The sequence below is a fragment of the Artemia sp. Qi Xiang Cuo genome, chromosome 7 (genome assembly GCF_049724085.1).
Source record: "Artemia sp. Qi Xiang Cuo chromosome 7, ASM4972408v1, whole genome shotgun sequence".
NCBI classification, from domain to species: Eukaryota; Metazoa; Arthropoda; class Branchiopoda; order Anostraca; family Artemiidae; genus Artemia; species Artemia sp. Qi Xiang Cuo.
This window is the reverse complement of record NC_142800.1, coordinates 81,987,634-82,006,372: the sequence shown is the minus strand read 5'-3', so window position 1 is coordinate 82,006,372 and position 18,739 is coordinate 81,987,634. Positions and strand designations below refer to the sequence as shown.

Below are 18,739 nucleotides of genomic sequence, written 5' to 3'. Positions count from 1 at the left end.
TTGAGGAGACGGACGATTTTCGTGGGTACGCCAGCAGACTGGAGGATTAACCATAGGGACTGCGTATTGACAGTGTTGAAGGCAGATCAAAAATCGACAAAGGCAATGTACGCCTTCCTCTTATATTCAAGAGTTTTCTCTACTAGCTGTCTAATCGTATGGATTTGCTCGGTGGTGGACCTGCCTGGCATGAAGCCAGCTTGCTGTGGGCGACAGAGGGCATGGAGGTAGCTTGTTGCCCGTTTGAGAAGCAGCATAGTGAAGAGCTTTCCAGGAACTGAGAGTAAAGTTATGCCACGATAATTGCTACATTCTGCTTTGCTCCCCTTCCTCTTGTAGATTGGTACAAGTAGGCCCTTCTTCCAGTCTGAGGGGATTTTTTCAGAGTACCACACAAGGTTAAACAGCATTTTTAGCCAGAGGATCATGGCTGGACCCCCATTTTTAAGGAATTCAGATGTTAGGCCACATATTCCTGGCGCTTTGTTATTCTTTAGCTTGCGGGTGGCAGCTTTTATCTCCTCAGCTGTAAATTAAGGACCATCAGGAGCAGGTATGGTAGTAGCCGCAGCAGCCGCTAGCTCGTGGTCCGTCTGGTCTGGTGGATCTGAGTTGAGCAGTTTCTCAAAGTGGTCCTCCCACTGGTGGAGGCATTGTGATTGGTCGTAGATATTCTCACCGCTAGCGCTTCGAAGGTATGACGTAGTTTGAGTGTGCTGACCTGACGGCTCACGAAGAATCTTGTAGGTGGCTCCACTGTCCTTTTTCTTGGCGGCCTCTTGCAGTTCGGATGCCTTGCTCTCAATAAAAGCCTTGCGGTCTTTATGCAGCATGGAATTGCGCTCTTTGTTTAGCAGTCTGTATGTAGCCATGTCCCCGCCAAGACGTGCTTCTCGCCTGAGCTCTATGATGGCAAGGGAGTGATTATTGATCCAGTCCTTTTTCTTCCGTTGCCTCATTCCAACAACGTCAGTTGCTGCCGCAAGAGTGTTCTCTTTGAAGGACTTCCATGCAACTTCACTATCATCGCATTGGCCGAGGACCTCAAATCTGTTGGATATCTCCACATGGTACCACTCAGCCAGAGCGGGGTCCTGGTGGATGCGACCGGCATCAATTTTCCGAGAAGACTGGCTGTTCTTCATAGCTTTGAGGCGGAGCTTAATTTTCGCTGCTACCAGACGGTGGTCGGTGTTCCCGAGCTCAGCACCACGGTAGGTGCGGCAATTCTGGACAGACGACAGCCATCGTCGACGTACGATGATGTAATCGAGCATCTTCTTTGTTGATCCATCATTGCTATACCAGGTGTACTTGGCTATATTTGGTCTCTGGAACCATGTGTTCGCAATCGTTAGATTGTGGGCCAGACAACAATTCAGCAGCCTCTCTCCATTCTCGTTTAGGCTATCCACTGTAACAGGTCCAACAGCGAGATCCCACAGGCCTGATTCATTTGAAACACTTGCATTCAAGTCTCCTAGGAGGAGGAGGTAGTCATGGGGAGGTACAGAAGATAGTTCAGAACTAAGCAGGTTATAGAAATCGTCTTTGTCTTCTTCATCACCGTCGTTTGTGGGGGCATAGCACGTAATGACAGTTATTTTGCCGTGCTTCCCATCCATTCTTGCGGTCAGGAGTCTAGGCGATACTGGTGCGAATGACAGGGGGGCCCTACGTGCAGCACTGTTCAGTACTAGGCCAACGCCTCCTCTTCTTTGGCTACCGCCAGACCACAGCAATGTGCGTCCTTCACCTATGTCCTCTTCACCATGTCCAGGGAGGTGTGTTTCGGTGACTCCAGCTATTGTGACTTTATATTTTCTTAGTTCTTTTGCTCAAAGAAGCTTCGAACAGGGTTTGTTCAGCGTCAGGACGTTCCAGGTGGCAACATTGGTGCCACCTTAGTCAACGATGTTCAGAGGGGATCGTCCTTGGGCGGTCCGGGGTCGAGCCGGGATTTGAGAAGACATATCCGAGGCTGAATTATATCTGATTCCATTCGTAGCAATAAGGGTTTCGGGAGGAGGGCTGCCAACCCAACCGTCCCTAGGTGCATTTGGTTCCCCGGTGGCTTGCCGGATATCCAGAGGCACGTGGAGGGTCATTCATCATGCGCCAAATTGCATGGGAACTATCTCCGGACGAGTCTCGAACTAGGAAAAACTAATAGAGTTTATATGATTGAGCCGTCGGTTAGGAGGAGGACGAGTAAGGACGGTCATAGGAAAAAGAATAATTGGGGAAAAACATTATTGGATTTTTGTGGTAAGTAGAATTTGGTTATTTTGAATGGGAGGACAGGGAAGGATAAAGGAGTGGGGGATTTTACATGTTTTTCGGGTAGATCTCCAAGTGTTATAGATTATGGGGTTGTTAGTCTGGGGCTTCTGTCTTGTTGTGTGGATTTTGAGGTGATTGCGCTGGCTGGGTCGGATCACGTGCCTATTAGGGTTGAATTAGGAGGGGGAGGATGGGCTGAGAGCCGGAAAAAGAAGTTTGGGGCTAAGGGAAAGATCGGTAATGAGCTTGATTGGAGGGAAGGTTTAAGGTTTGATAATGATAGTGAGGATAAGTTGAAAAAATTACTAGTTGAAGATAGAGGGCTGGATTCATTTATTCAGAAGAGTGAGGATATGGCAAGGGAAGGGGATATAGCAGGGTCTGTTGATTTTTTGTTGGGGGTTTGTATAAGATTGGAACTAAGGTGGCACGTAGGAGAAAAAATGTTAGGAGTTCTGGCTTGATGAGTTTTTTTGATAAGGAGTGTGATCAAAAGAAGAAGGAGGTTTTAGTACCTTTCAGATTGCTTAAGGCTAGTAATACAGTTGATCTGAAAAAAAATTTGCGGATTTATAGGGACAAGTGAAGGGGATATAAAAGGCTACTTAAGTGAAGAAGAGACGTTCTGAAGAGGAAGAGAGCCAAAAAATACGGGAGAAATTTAGCGTGAATGATACAACGGAGTTCTGGAAGTTAATTAGGAAATTAACAGAAAATAGAAAGTTGACTGATTCAGTCCCTCACGCCGATACCTGGCCAGAATACTTAGAACAAAATATAAAGAGATATACACCTAAAAGGACGAAGAGAGAGCTGATGAGGAGATGAATAGCTTAGAAGAAACAGCCGATTTTGAGTTGGATTCAGAGGACGCTAAACTACTGGAACCGGTTGGACAGGAGGAAATATGGCACGCCTTGAAAAGCATGAGAGGGACCTCAGCATCGGGCATCGACGGAGTACCAACTAACCTGTTGAAATGGTCAACAGCATGGAAACTGCCAGTGCTCGCATTGCTATTCCCGGCGATTCTAAGTACACCTCTATGGCCTCAATATTGGCAGATATCGATTTTGATCCTATTATATAAGCACGAAGAAGTAAACCTGCACAAGAACTATATGGGGATAAGTTTAGGAGGTTCTATCAGTAAGCTATTTTTTAGAGTCCTTTTTAATAGGATGGATAAATGGTTGCATTATAAAGGTATATTAATTGAATGTCAGGCAGGGTTTAGGGAAAACTATAGTACAATTGATCAAATATTTTGTTTACAGGCTTTAGCTAGTAAATATACGAGGCATAGGAAATATAGGCTATATACGGCGTTTTTGGACATTAGGGGAGCATTTGACGAAATTTCAAAGAGTTTGTTGAATGCGGTGTTGGTGAAATTAGGATTGCCAATTAGGTTAGTAGAAGTTATAACGAAAATATATGAGGTGGTTAAAGTAGTAGTCAAGGTGGGTATTTCTTATTCTAGGCCAGTTTTAAGTAATGTAGGCCTCAAGCAGGGATGCACTCTATCACCGCGTTTGTTTTCTCTTTTTATTAATGATATTGGGCAGTATTTTAGAAATACAAATGTCCCTATGTTAAACTTAATGTCACTGGAGCTGTTTTGTTTATTATTTGCAGATGACATAGTATTGCTTGCGAAATCGGCTCCGGATTTGCAAAAGATGTTAGAGATTTTGGATAGTTATCTGGAGAGTAAAAAATTAGTTTTAAATATTGAAAAATCCGTTATATTAGTTTTTGGAAATGATGAAAGGGAAAAGAATAAGTTTTATTTTAAAGGGAAAGAGATGAAAGAAGTTAAGGATTATATTTATTTGGGATGTAAGTTCACTAGTTCAGGAAAATGGAGTGATCAGGTGCAAATAGCGAGTTGGAAGGGTCAGAAGGCTTCATCGGCGTTATTGAAGAGTCCCCTTAGGCATCTAGGACCGGCAGATATTAAGCTACAGAAGAGAATTTTTGAGACGAAGGTAGGCCCAGTATTGAGTTACGGTGGGGATGTTTGCGGTTTTGAAAAAGGGAAAAAATAGAGAGAATTTATTTAGGACGTTTCAGGAGACTTTTAGGGCTAAGCGGGAAATTTAATAATCTGGTGTTAAAGGGTGATCTAGGATTGTTTTCATTGAGGGTAAAAAGATTGGTTAGAATGATAGGATACCGGGAAAAGGTGATTGGTTTCCAGAATAATAGGTTAGTAAATGCAGTTTAACTGGAGGTGTTGCAGGATAGAAGGAAATGTTCATGGACTTCCCAGGTGAAATCAATCTTAAATAGTTGTGGGTTATCAGGTGTTTGGAATGAAGGGAAGGGGATAAGTCTGGAAGTAGGAAATGTAGCAAAACTTGTAAAGGGGGTGGTTGAAGATCAGGAGATTCAAAAATGTCAGTTTGCAGTCGTGGCCTTGGTGTCCCTCGATGTTGAACGGCAATTGAAGGAAGTTTGGGGCTTTGATAATTATTTTAAAGCGGGTTTAAACAGTGAAAAAGTTAAGGGGCACATATAAAGGAGGGGAAATTTTCTAGCACTTGGGGAAAGGAAGAAATATTTAGGGAGGGTAAGGGTAAAGGACGGTCCTTACTCATGCCCTACGTGCGGAGAAAATGGTGAGGATCTGCTTCACTTCATGGCCCTTTGTCCCGAATTACAGGATTTAAGGAAAGAACTATTTTTTGTTAATGTGGGGACAAGTGAGTGGTTGGTTTCAGTAATGGGATCAAAAAATTATGGGACAATAAGAATGGTAGCAAAGTATATAAAATTGGGTATGTCACATAGAGATAGATTTTTGTAAAGGGGGTGGGGTGAGTGTGGAATTTATAGTTAAATGTGTGTAAGTTGATTTCTTGTTTGTTATTTTTGTAGTCATGGCACTTGATAGATGTAACATAAATCTATCTATTTATGTTAGTTTAATGGTATTGTGTGCTTTATTATGTTTTTGTAATGTTTTGTAATTTTGCGTTGTTATTGTTATGTAGGCTACCATACTTTGCTATGAGTGTTATAATCATGTGCTATTATTTTGTTGATTTTTCTTGTTTTGCCATGGCCCAAAGTGGCTTTTATTGCTTTTATGGCTTAGAGTTACCCATCAAAGTTAACGAGCCTGATAAAATTTGTCTCATTTTCAAAAAAAGGGGAAGCACCCCCTAAAAGTCATAAAATCTCAATGAAAATCTCACCATCAGATTCAGCATATCAGAGAACCTTTATTCAAAGACTTCAACATCATATCTGCAAAAATTTAGAATTTTCTAATTTTTGCCAGAAGAAAGATTTTTTAGGGGTGATTGTATCGACCCAGTGGGCCTAGGACTTCGGGAGAGGGCTCATTCTAGTGAAATAAATAAAAAGTTCCGGTGCCCTTTTTAATCATCCAAAGAAATTGGAGGGCAACTAGGCCCCCTCCCACGCCATTTTTTTCCCAAATTCGTTCCATAGGAATTTTGAGATAGCTATTTTATTCAGCATAGTTGAAAGACCCAATAAGTATGTCTTTGGAGATAACATAACCCCCACAGCCCCTGGAGAAAGGTCTAAGTTATAAAATTTGGCCATTGTTTATGCATAGTATTTGTTATTTGGAAGTGCATACATTTCTCGGGTGGGGAGGGGAGACCAAATTTTTTATTTTGGGAATTTTGCACGGGGAGAATTTTTCATGGAAAGGGAAGCTTCCAGGGGAGGAACTTTTCAGGGGACATTTTATACTGCAGAAATTTGCCAGAATTCCTTTACGAAATTCCTTTATGTCTTGCTTTCTCTTTACCGACTCAATTTTATACGTGGAGATGTTAAGGGTAATTGACCGGGTTAAATTCTCACCAGGATTGAATTATCCACATAATACTGCTTTGAAGAGGGGGATTTTCCCATTGGGTGGAGCCTGATATCCTGGCGTTATTTAAAACACGATCAGAAATCAAATTAAAAAGTAAGTTTTTTCAACTGAAAGTAAGGAGCAACATTAAAACTTAAAACGAACAGAAATTATTACGTCTATGAGGGGGTTTGCTGCCTCCTCAACACCTCACTCTTTATGCTAAGTTTAAATTTTGTCCCAATTCTTTAAAAATGATTCCTGAAACACAAGGGTCGTTTAATTAGAACAATAAGTAACTTTTTTAAAAGTGCTGAAAAACTTTAGCGCGAAGAGCGAGATGTTGAGGAGGAGGAACCCCCCTCATATACGTAATAATTTCTGTTCGTTATAATGTTGCTAATTACTTTCATTGTCTTTAGTATATTAGCAAATACACTTTGTGCTTGGTAGAAGGCAGAACAGGTTTGCACAATTAGTTTTTTAAGTTATGGATCATATGATCATCAAACAGTTCGTGGTAACGTAAGTGGTAACTCTAACTGAGGAGCGACCCGGCTCCTTAGAGTAATCGAAACTCTAAAAAACAGAATTTTGATACCAATAGATATATAAAAAAAATCAAATTTTCATGCTGATTTCAATTATATAAGTTTTACCAAGTTTAATTTTACCCATCAAAAGTTACGTGCCTGAAAAATTTTGTCTTATTTTCGAAAAAAAGGGGGAAATACCCCCTAAAAGTCATAGAACTTTAACGGAAATCACACCATCAGATTCAGCGTATCAGAGAACCCTACTAATAGAAGTTTCTATAAGTTTCTACTATAGAAACTTCTATAGTATACTATAGAAGTTTCAAGCTCTTGTCTGCAAAAATGTGGAATTTTGTATTTTTTTGGCCAGGAGAAAGATCACGGATGCGTGTTTTGGTTTTTTGTTTATTTTTACCTGGGGTGATCGTATCGACCCAGTGGTCCTAGAGTATTGCGGGAGAGGGCTCATTCGAACGAAAATTAAAAGTTACAGTTTCCTCTTTATGTGACAAAAAAATGGAGGGCAACTAGGCCCCTCCCACGGTCATTTTTTTCAAAAGTCACCAGATCAAAATTTCAAGATAGCCATTTTGTTCAGCATGGTCCAAAAATGCAATAACTATGCCTTTGAGGATTACTTAGTCCCCCACAGTACCCGGGGGAAGGTCTGCAAGTTATGAACTTCGCCCAATGTTTACATATAGTATTGGTTATTGGGAAGTATACAGAAGTTTTCAGGGAGGATTCTTTCTAGTAGGTAGTTGGTAGTGGGGGGGGGGTATCGGGGTTCAGTGGGGAGAATATTTCCATGGGGGAAGTTTTTATGGGGGAAGGGACACTGCTATGAACGGGGCACCGGATTTCCCAGCATTATTTAAAAAAAAGATCAGAAATTAAATAAAAAACAACAATTTTTTCAACTGAAAGTAAGGAGCAACATCAAAACTTACAACTAACAGAAATTATTACGTATATGATTGGGTTCACCCCCTAGTCATTACCTCACTCTTTACGCTAAAGGTTTTTTCGTTCTTTCATCAGAGCTATTTATTTTAATTTAAGGCATTTGTGATTAAGAGGTCATTCCTGAAGAATTGAAACAAAATTTAAACTTTAGCGTAAAGAGCGAGGTATTGCATAGAGGGTGAACCCCCTAATATACGTAATAAAAATATACGAATATAGAAGTTTATTAGGTAAGTTAATACGCAAGTTACGTCAGAAAAAAAAATTGAGAAAGCCATTTAGCCAAAAAAAAAAAAATTAATATACAAATTTTGTTTTAATTAGTCATGTACGGTGATCCAAAATCAAAGCTGCATTAATTCAAAAACGTTCAGAAATTAAATAAAAAAAGAAGTTTTTTTAAGTGAAAATAAGGAGCCACATTAAAACTTAGAACGAACAGAAATTATTCCGTATATGGAAGGGGCTATCCCCTCCTCAACACCTCGCTCTTTACGCTAAAGTTTGACTCTGTCTCACAACTTTATGTTTTAAAACAGTAAAAAACTTTAGCGTAAAGAGCGAGGCGTTGAGTAGGGGACATCCCCTTTCATATACGGAATAATTTCTGTTCGTTTTAAGTTTTAATGTCACTTCTTACTTTCAGTTTAAAAAAAAACTTTTTTTTTAATTTAGTGCAGGGAAAGTGTTGAGGATCTGAAAGATGCAGCTAGATGGCATAATAGTAAGATATTGTATTGGTGTGTTAAGAAATTGGGAAGAAACAGACGGTTCGGACGTTAAATATCATTCCTGTCAAAATAGGAATGGAGCCTCAATAAAGAATTAAGAAAGTGGTATAGAGAAATGGATCGAATATTTTGAAGATGAGTAAAACCTTGTTGGAAAAGGAAATCTTGCTGGAAATGAGGAAAAGAAGAATGAGACAAGTTTTCAAGAATTTGGAATCAGAGGAAGAAATAGTTTGCGTTGTGTGGTTAGAGACAGCACTAAGAGAATTGACAAATAACAAGGCATCAGAACCGTGTATTTTGTTGTGTGCAGAATAGTTTAGTTTTTTATATTAGTTTTGAAACATGTGATTACAAGATAATAAACAAAATACCGAAGATTGTGAATACGATTTTTTTTTAGAAAAAGGAAAGTACATCGTGTTGTTTTTGGAGAACATTAACTTGGAGAACATTACTTTGAATGATGATACTTATTAGACCAATGTACTCCATAAATAAAGTGTTCAGAGAAGAACTGTGGTTTTAAGATGAGGGTTAAATAAAAGAAAATTTAGTTGAAAGCAAAGAGCAACATTAAAATCCCGAAACATGCAGAAATTAATTCGTATATGTGGGAGGTTGTCTCCTCATTAACCCCTCGGTCGTTCTGCTAAAGTTTCTTAGTGCTTTAAAATGCTATCTATCCCAACGCAACGGGCTTTGTGTTTCAGCAGTCGTTCTTTAAGAATTGGGACACAAGGTCAAACTTTAGCGTAAAGAACGAGGGTTTGAGGAGGGGGTAGCCCCCTCTGTGCACTTAATATTTATTGTACGTTTTAAGTTTTAATTTTGATGCTTACTTTAAGTTGATAAAACTTTTTTCTATTTAATTTCTGACCGTTTGTCAAATCATGCCCAGGCCTAATCAAGATGTGAAGTTGGATACCGTCCCTATAAACTCCCTATTTCTTGTCTGTAAATTTGTTATATCAATAATTGTAAATTGGTTGGCAGCATCCCGCTTTTCCAGTTTTGTCTTTTTTAGAATTAAAATGTTAGATTTTAATTCTTAAAATCTTAAATTAACACACAAGGATGCAGTTCATGCGATTCGGTAGTCCCGGCTTCGGTACAAGGAGAAATTTGCCACCACGGTTCGACATGCTCCGGCAAAAAGTTGGAAGAAAATTGTCAAGGAGGCTTTACCGTCGTCCAAGTGGACTTTAAATCCTTCTCTACAGATTAACGGGACTGTGGTACAAGATCCACATGAAAAGGCTGAAGCTCTTGCTAAAGCATTTGCCAAATTCTCGAATCTGGATGAAGATGGTAGTGAAGAATAGTCAGATTAGTTAATCTAAGTTTCTCGGACCTAACTTCTGATGTCCTGGATCGTTCGAATTTTTCTGCTCCTAAGATCCTTCGCATTTTGTGGCATCTTGATGCCACCAAAGCCACAGGTCTTGACAACATACCAAATGTTGTCCTCAAATCCTGCAGCGCCAAACTAGCTGGTCCATTGTCATATTTTTTTTCGGATATGATTTCGCTCCACAACCTTCCCCCAAACATGGAAATCCGCTCGTGTTATACCTTCCCTAAAGCCAGATGGCGATCCAACGAGTGTGGGCTTCTATAGGCCTATTAGCCTCCTCTCCTGCGTTGGCAAAGTCTATGAGAGTATCGCCAATAAAACATTTCAACAGTTCCTGGAATCAAATGACCTTCTAGGCGATCACCAGTATGAATTCCGGAGGAAATGCTTATCATTGACTGCCTAGAGGCCCAGCATCAGGAGTGGATCGAACTTATGGCAAGGGGGTACGGCATTAGGCTGTTGTCATTCGACATTGCCAAAAGCTTTCGACGGAGTATGGCACCGTGGCTTGCAAAAGAAACTCCATGCGTACCATGTTCATGCTTGTCTGTTAAGAGTGACTGAGAGCTTTCTTTCAGATCGTTCACTGCGAACTGTCCTAGACAGGTTTATTGCCCGTAAACATTCAGTGAAATCAGGGGTTTCCCAAGGCATTGTCTTGGGACCTACGCTCTTCCTTATATACATAAATGACATGGAACACAACCTTGAAGGCACTCAGTATCATTTTGCCGACGATACCAAGACACACTCAGCCATCCCAAAACACGAAGACCCAACACAAGCCTCCCTTTTGATGGATCTTTATAAAATCGAAAAGTGGTCTGATATATGTATGATTAACTTTAATGCATCGAAAACAAAGGAGCTTTTTATCAACCGATCAGAGGTTCCGCGTGAACACCCTAGTTTCATTTTCAAAAGTGAAACTGAAAAGAGAGTCGAAGAGCTTCGGTCTACGGAGGATTTACTTCTCCACCGATCTCTATTGGAACAACCACCTTGATCGGGTGAGAACCTCCTGCGCAAGAAAGCTCGGAGTTACTCTTCGATGCAAAAATCTTCTTCCCTTCAGCTCGGTTATCCCACTTTACAAGTCCTCTATCAGACCCACAGCTGAATATGGATGCCCGCTATATGCTGGTGCCCCGAAAGCACTGTTAGAACCACTCAAAAAGATCCAGAATAGGACAAAGAGGGAGGGCTGCGCCTCTACACATGAGTCGCTCCAGCCTCTGAATGAAAGGCTTGATGTAGCCTCGATGACTGTTTTCTGCAAGTACAGGAATTCGCCTCCCTAAAACGAATTCTCGCATTGGTCCCCCCTTTGTCCAACCGACAAGGCAGATACGATAGCACATTGCTCGATCCAGTTATCTAAAAAAGGACACGCCAATAACCTAGTACTTGAGGAAAAACTTCATCCGGTGTTGCACTTCTTATCTGGAACGATCGTCCTGGGGATGTTATTCCTGCAAATCCCTCTGTTGACTCCTTCAAAAGAAGGTTCAACAAACATTTATAACCACGAGGTTTCAAAAGAAGTAACTGAATAGCGGCATATCAGATATCTTTAAGTACCTAGCGCCGTGAATATAGGAATAAAAAAAAATAATTTGAACAAAATTGGAATAGTTTGTCAACATACATAATGAATAGTAGTTGCGTTGAATAAGTCAAAATTAATATTTTTACTAATGTTTTCAGGTGAAAGGAAAGGGATGTAATTGTTCGTATGCATGGAAATACTACAGTACTTTTGATCTTCTACGTGCCTGAAGCCATTGCGGTCTCTATAATAGGGTTCTCTGATGTTCAAATACGTACATTTTACAAATGTGTTTAAATACATTGAAACATTGTTTATAAATAGGAAAAGAGAATAAGGCCCTGTGGACTCGTTTAAAAAAACTCCTGGTAGTACTTTCCACCATCAGCATCCCTCCCCCCCCCCCTCAAGATATATCCTGTCGAGGCTCATGGTGTTCCTTCTTGCCTTTTCCTTCTTTGTGCCGGTAGGAAGATAAACGCATTATTTTATGTTACATTGAAAAGGATTATCGCAATGAGAAGGGGAGAGTTACCCCCCACCCCCTTAAAGGACTAATTATGAGGGTGTAAACCAAAAATATTCCTGATTGTTGAAAGTGATTAGATTTACATTTCTTACCACCCCCACCTCTCCTGCGTCAAAATTAATTTATAATCTATCTGAAAGCTCAATGAAAATTAGGATATTTAGGCATCAAAATACTCTCTTTGAGGTATCTACAACCCTACTTATAAAATGAATCACTACCCCTCCTTAAATAGTTGATGTTCACCTATGTATCACTGTTTAAAAGTTTTCAGGAACAAATGTGTATAGTTTTTGATACTTCTAGATCGATCGGCTATCATAGTTTTCAGTCGATAGCAACTTGGTCCTCTTTGGGGCAAAATCGTTGTTTGGTGCCACAAAATGGTAGAAAACGCCACTTTCCCTGTTGCCTAATTCTTTGCACTGTTAAAAAGCGTATTAGAACTTCAAGTTTCTGCATGAATAAGCCGTCTCCCGATCCTCTAGGATAATTGTTCTGATAAAGTCACCCCGAAAAAAAAATAACACACATCCTTGATCTTTCTTCTGGGAAAATAGCAGCAAGTCTGCAAATTTTCGTGCGTAGGAGCTTGAAACCTCTACTGTAGCATTCTCTGATATGATGTATCTAATATTGTGATTTTCATTACGATTTTTCCACTTTTGGGGGCTATTTCCTCCCTTTTTCTAAAATCAGTAAAGTTTTTCAGATTCGTAGCTTTTGATGAGTTATTTTAAATTTAATGGATTTTATATATTTGGATTCAGCATAAAAAGCCAATTGTGATCAAAATTCTTTTTTAGAGTCTTGGTCACTTTTTGCCCGAGTCGCTCCTTACTTACAGTTTGCTACCATGAACTGTCTGAAAGGTACATCATCCATATTTACTTTATTTACTTCCACACTTCATTCTTAGGGGGGGGGGCACTTTAATCCATACCATACGTACTAAATTCGTATATATTTTCCTATGTAAAGCTTAACAAGAACCAAGTGAAAATAAATTTGTATATTAAAATAAATATATTTCTGTAAGAATAACTATAATTATTTAATAAATACGCTTTTTAAGTCACTACATTATAATTTACATCACAAACAATGCTTTACACATTTAAAACAAAAGGCTAAGCCTAACATGGATGCAGCACCTCTCCTGTGGAAGATAACAGTTCTGGGTTGTCTTAATAAGACCGTGACTTCCCCTAAATTTTATAATTATGTCTTGATTGGATTTTAAACAGTGTCCAAGAGGGAGTACTTCTACATAATTCCTACTTTGCTTACATCACTCCACGTTTTTTGGATAATTTTTACGCAGTTCTCATAGGCACTCCTGTTGAAATTTTCGTTAACAATGTTAGTTGGCACCCCCTTGCATTGTTTTTTTTAATATATTTACTCATTGTATGGCAGCATGAAATAGACTTTTGGACCCTCAAGCACGTCTTTGGAGGTCTTGTTGCTTCCAGTTTCTTATTTAAAGAACATAAACTGATTTGGAGAACAGCGCTTCGCTAGCTTGGGACACAGTTCCCCATCCCAGCTTGCTTAACACGTTTGTAAGCTGATAATGTCGCCATTGGCTAAAGCCCCTGTTAAATAGTCGGCTTTCACCTTCAAAAGCAGGGAGTCAGTGTCTTTTAACCCAATTGTACCTCTTTTTTTGTTTTTTAGTTTGTTTGGCCGAACTATTTACAAATAACCATTAGAGATTAAAATTAACGTCAGAAAACTAAAAGCCGACGCTTACTTTGAAGGAAATCTCAGAAAAACCGATTTAACTTCTCTTGTTTTGTACCAGAGATAGAGAAATTCAGTTTTAATAAAACTTACATCGTCAGAAACCGTCAGTTTTTTTTCTATTAAATGGAGCAAAAACTTCGCTTTTAAAGTTCAGTAAAAGGCATCTCTAAAAGCGTTCTAGCATATCTGCTATGAAATCGCTAAGTCTCAGCTAAGAGAAAAATTCATTTGAGAAGTTTGGCAGTTTTTAAGCTCCCTGTGATGATGCCTGATTTGAATGAGCTTGTCAACAAAACGGACGTAAAATTTGACTATCTTTTCAATCAAATTACATAGTCAAACCACCGATTCTCAACAGTAGGAGAATTTGCTAATTGGTCCTGTGTGTTTTTGATGGTCAGCTGATGCTGAGACAAGAAAATGACATTTAAGAAAACTTAGAAAACTTGGAAAACTACATTCTCTTAAAACGACATTTCAGTTGTTTTTTTTCTGTTGCTAAAGTACTATGTCTGACCCTATGACTAAATGACGTGAAATTTGGATTGGTAATGATTTGTTCATATTCGTTCAAATCTGTTGAAATATCACACTGGCTGTGATTGTGAACAGATTCACACATTTTCCGAAATGTTAATTTAAAGTCAGTTTAAATTTGTTTTTTTTTCAACTTTAGATTCAGCTTCCGACTTTTTTTTAAAACAAAGGTGCATAAATGTTTTCATGTACAATTTTTAATTGAATCGGAGCGTTTTATGGGTGTTTCTAATTTTAAAAACATTTGTCACTATCTATTTGGACAGAAAATGACGTGCCAGAACGTTTTGTTTTGGTACAAGGTCTACCAAAGGTTTTGGCTTTTGTTTGATGCAATCCACTGCATTCCGCGCTCCACCAAGGAACGATTATAGGGGCTCAAAAATTCAAGAGTCAAGGTCTGATGATATCAGGCAAAACAATGTCTTTCACTGATTCATGGCGTTCTATAAGAATTTCTCAATCCCCTCCGAAAAACCACCTTGACCCATTCTCTTCAACAGCAGCAATGTCGGCCAGGAAAATTTGGACAAGACTAAAGTAACTCAACCTACACTGGTGAAACTGAACCCTGTCCAGGTGAATCTTACGAAAAAAGTTCATTTAGCCATTTGTAGTTGCAGCATGGTAGAGACTAATGAGATATTGTACATTCTTCATTGTAACGTCTGTTTGTTTGAAGTTTTAATTATGATATAACTATAATTCTACTCGTTTTTAATTTAATATATTTATTCACTTCGGTAAAAAAACTTTTTGGGAGCTTCTTTTAATCGATATCCCTTAAAAATCCAATAGTCTCTACTCACTACAGCCAGTGCCCAACCCGACAATACAATAACACCATTGGTTTCAACGAATCGATGATATATAATTACTGTTCGTTAATACCTTATAAGCATCTTTCAGATGATTTCTTATGGGGGAGGGAATCTTAAATACATTAAAAAAATTTTTTGATAATTATTTTTGCATTCTGCAAATGGATTTCTTACAAAAACACTTCTTGTAGCGGAGTACGATTAACGTTTTTGGATGTCCCGTTTCTGTTGCTAATTTATTCATGGATGGTTACAGACGAATTTGGCAAAGAAGTGGCAAAAGTAATTAAATGCTGGAAAATAGTATATCGTATTTTCCATTGCTGGAAAACATATTTACCAAAGGCTAGTGTTCTCATCCAAATTTTTTTTTTTTTTTAGCTTTGTCTTTTTTCCCCAAATTTGTCCTTTTTTAACCAAAATAGTCGTTTTTTTTATCACAAACAGTAGACGGCTCTCGTACTGCCTAATCTTCTTCACGATGGAAAAAGAACGAAAGATAAAAATGTAAGCTTGAATGAGCCTCCGCTCACCAAACCATCAAAGACTAGGGTAGTTATGAATTGCTCCATGGGATAATCCAAAAACAGTACCAAATCTAGTCGAATTACATGGAAAATGGTTCCATTGTAACTGAACCCTCGTGCACCTTAACACTGTGCAACGGAGCCCATGTAACTGAACCCTCGTGCAACTTTAACCCCGCGTAACTCAACCTCGTGCAGCCGAACCCTCGTTCAACTCAAACCAATTCAAAGGAGCCCTTATGTAACCCAACTCTCATGTAATTCAATCCCGTGCAACTGAGCCCTCGTGCAGCTCAATCTCTGTTTAACTGAACGCTCGTGCAACTCAATCTGTCTAACTGAACCCTCGTGCAACTCAACATTCATTCTGGTCTTTATTTCGGAAATTGTTTTTTAAGATTACTATTTAACATAGTTTGATACGTGTAAAAGGGGCAACCGCACACTGGTCCTTGCAAAACAGCCATGTTCTGTCAAGGGAAGCGGGAAGGGTTTACGGGCCCCTTTACCACCCGTGTCTGAAAGTCATTAAAACTTGTTTCCCCTGGTCCTTTTTCCTCACGGTAATGCGCCCTGAAAGTTGAAGGAACTTCACTTTAAAGGTAGCCACTGCCTCACCCCCTGATGAAGAATGGTTGAAAAATACTTTATACGCTTTGCTTGGGATTCTATAATATAGCTCAAAATTTGAAAGCACACGACAATATGAGCAGTTGATTGAGAGTTAAAATGAGCGTAATAAAAATTGCCAATAAATCTAATCAAAAACAAAGAAAAGGATAGATCTACCATGAATGTTCATAGTTTTAGTCAAACAGGGCTTGATTTAAATGGGGGTTGAGTTAAAGGGGGATTCAGTTAAATGAGGTTGATTTGCACGGGAGTTCAATTGCACGAGGGTAAAGGGGGTTGATTTAAACGGGTCTTCAGTTATACTGGGCTTCAGTTAAATGGGATTTCAGTTACACGAGAGTTAGGTTACCTGGGTTACACGAAGTTTCTGTTACACGAGGGTTCATTTATTCGCACACCATGGAAACTGTAAGAAACTAAAGTAAGATTAATTTTGATCTTAAAAACCGATAATGACGTTAATTATTCAGCTGGGTGAGATGGGAGGGGAGGGTTGTACGAAAGAGAAAGTTCTAAAAAATATATATTGTATTCAATTGATCAGGAACACTTCATTTAAGGGTTGTAGTGTAAATAAAACGTGTTACTGTATAACGTAATATTTTTGATTTCTGTCACAAAAAAAAACAGCTGAAAAGGGGAAAAGAATTTGGTTTTATATGTAATTATAATCATACAGAGAAAAACCAAAATCTCCTGACTTTTTAATATGTTGTTTCGCATTTATTTGCTCGTTTTTGAGTACAGAGAATTTGAGACCAGTATTTTTTAGATCTATTTTAATAACAATGTAATTATTTAATTCGTTTTGTGTAAAAAATTTAGAAGATGTTTAATTTAGTGGGCCTGAGAAGCTAAGCTTCAAGGTGGGTTTCATATATTAAAACAAACCTCGTAACCAGTTTCTAAGAATAAAACTCCCTAAACTGACTTAACACATAAAAACCTCCTTGCAGACATTGACAAAAGCGTTGATTAGTAGTAAAAGCAAAATGTGTTCATAATGAATGTTTAATCAAGTGACAACTGACCAAAAATATCGTAAATTTTACCAGTTTAAATTATATTGTAATTTGGTGTAAAGATCAATTCTATACACACCAACTTTCTTATTTGTTCAATAAAGTGACAACTGACCAAAAATATCGTGAAATTTGTCATTGAAATTATATTGTAATTTGGTGTATAGATCAACTCTATACACACCAATTTTCTTATTTGTTCAATTCAAAGTTTTTAATTTTTCAACAATATATGTTTAAACATTTGAATTACAAAAGTGCTATTTGTTGATCTTCTGTTTGTGAGACATTTTAAGAGCGGTTGTCATAGTAATGACATTTTAACAATTATGCAATCAGGCACGTACCAAGTATTTTTTTTCTTATTTTTTAGACGAAGGAGGCTAATGAAAACAATACTGCGTTTTTTTATAACTCGAATAAATTATTAAGATTTTTGGGAAAACTTGGAATTTTAGGGTCTAATACTGTAGACTTTTCTCCCTGAGGATGTTTCTGTCTGCAAACTAAATTTTTGGGGACTAAAAAAAATCCAAGGCATGTTTTTTCTTGTTTTTAGAAAAGTTAGATTCCCAGTCAGGTTTTGCCGAGGCCTAACAATTATAAACAATTTGAAATGTCGAATTTACAAAACTTAAATTAAGAAAATAATTCAGTTGTCATAGTTCTTGCACAAAGTATAGACTAGTAAAAGCAGTTTTGTTTTTATATAGACCCCGTAAAAATGTTATAACACCAGACAGCAAAGTTTGCCATATGTCTTTAATGAACACCGTATCGTATTGTGAACGAAAAACATAATAATGTAAAAATAAATTACTACGCCTTCTTTTGCAGATCCTCAAACACAAATGGATGGAGAAGCTTTTGAGGAGACAAACGGAATTACAAGTAAAGATATTTTCAATGGGAACTCCATGGCTCAATCAGGGCGGCTTCTTCATTTGGATAAATTTGATAAAGAAGACAGAGGGATTATACTTCTGCAAACATTCAAGGAGGAGAACCTAGTCAGTTTGTTCACCTTCGACTGTCCCCCCGCAACAGCCAGTGTTCCCTATAGACTTTTTCATCGTCTAGATTTGGATTTTTGTGATTCTTCTGATGCTGAACAGAAAGACTTCTTTTCTGTAGTGAAGGAGACAAACAAGTCAAAAAGGATCAATATTTGTCTACTTTTTAGTAGTTTTTCTCCTCGAGATAATATAAACATTTTAAGGATGTTGCTTGAATCAAGATATGCTATTTCGATACGTAACAAAGACATTATGGAGTTACTTAGGCCCGAAGAGCCTAATTAGGTTACGGGCCTCAAGAGTTACGGGCCTAAAAAAATGTAGGCCCGAAGAGCGTGCGGCCATGAAACAGGGGGTCGAAATGATGGCAACTTTCAAGGCATGGTCGGCCAAGTGCGGAGATATTACCAGTAAACGGTTCAAAAATCCTCTTGGCTGCGCACAAAAAGTTGTGTTTTTTGTACTCGAAGGCACAGCGTACAAATGGTCAAACTTGCAGTCTGCCGTCCGGGCAGAGCTCTTCTTCGACCTCTGTGCCGAGGCGGGAATGCAGCCAAGCACTCGATCCAAGTACGTCCAGGCATACCAACGGTTCCTGAACTACATCGTCAGCCACGGGGTCGATGGCCCATGCAAGTT

General features: G+C 38.7%; 1 protein-coding gene across 1 annotated transcript in view; it reads left to right on the top strand.

Moving 5' to 3' along the window:
* Positions 1–18,385, top strand: part of LOC148950762 (uncharacterized) — a 32,902-nt gene extending 14,517 nt beyond the window's left edge. Inside the window, exon 3 of the mRNA XM_089091939.1 lies at positions 17,922–18,385. Coding sequence (XP_088948065.1) covers positions 17,922–18,385 — 464 coding nt within the window. The remainder of the gene's footprint in view (positions 1–17,921) is intronic.
* The last annotated feature ends 354 nt before the right edge of the window (positions 18,386–18,739 follow it).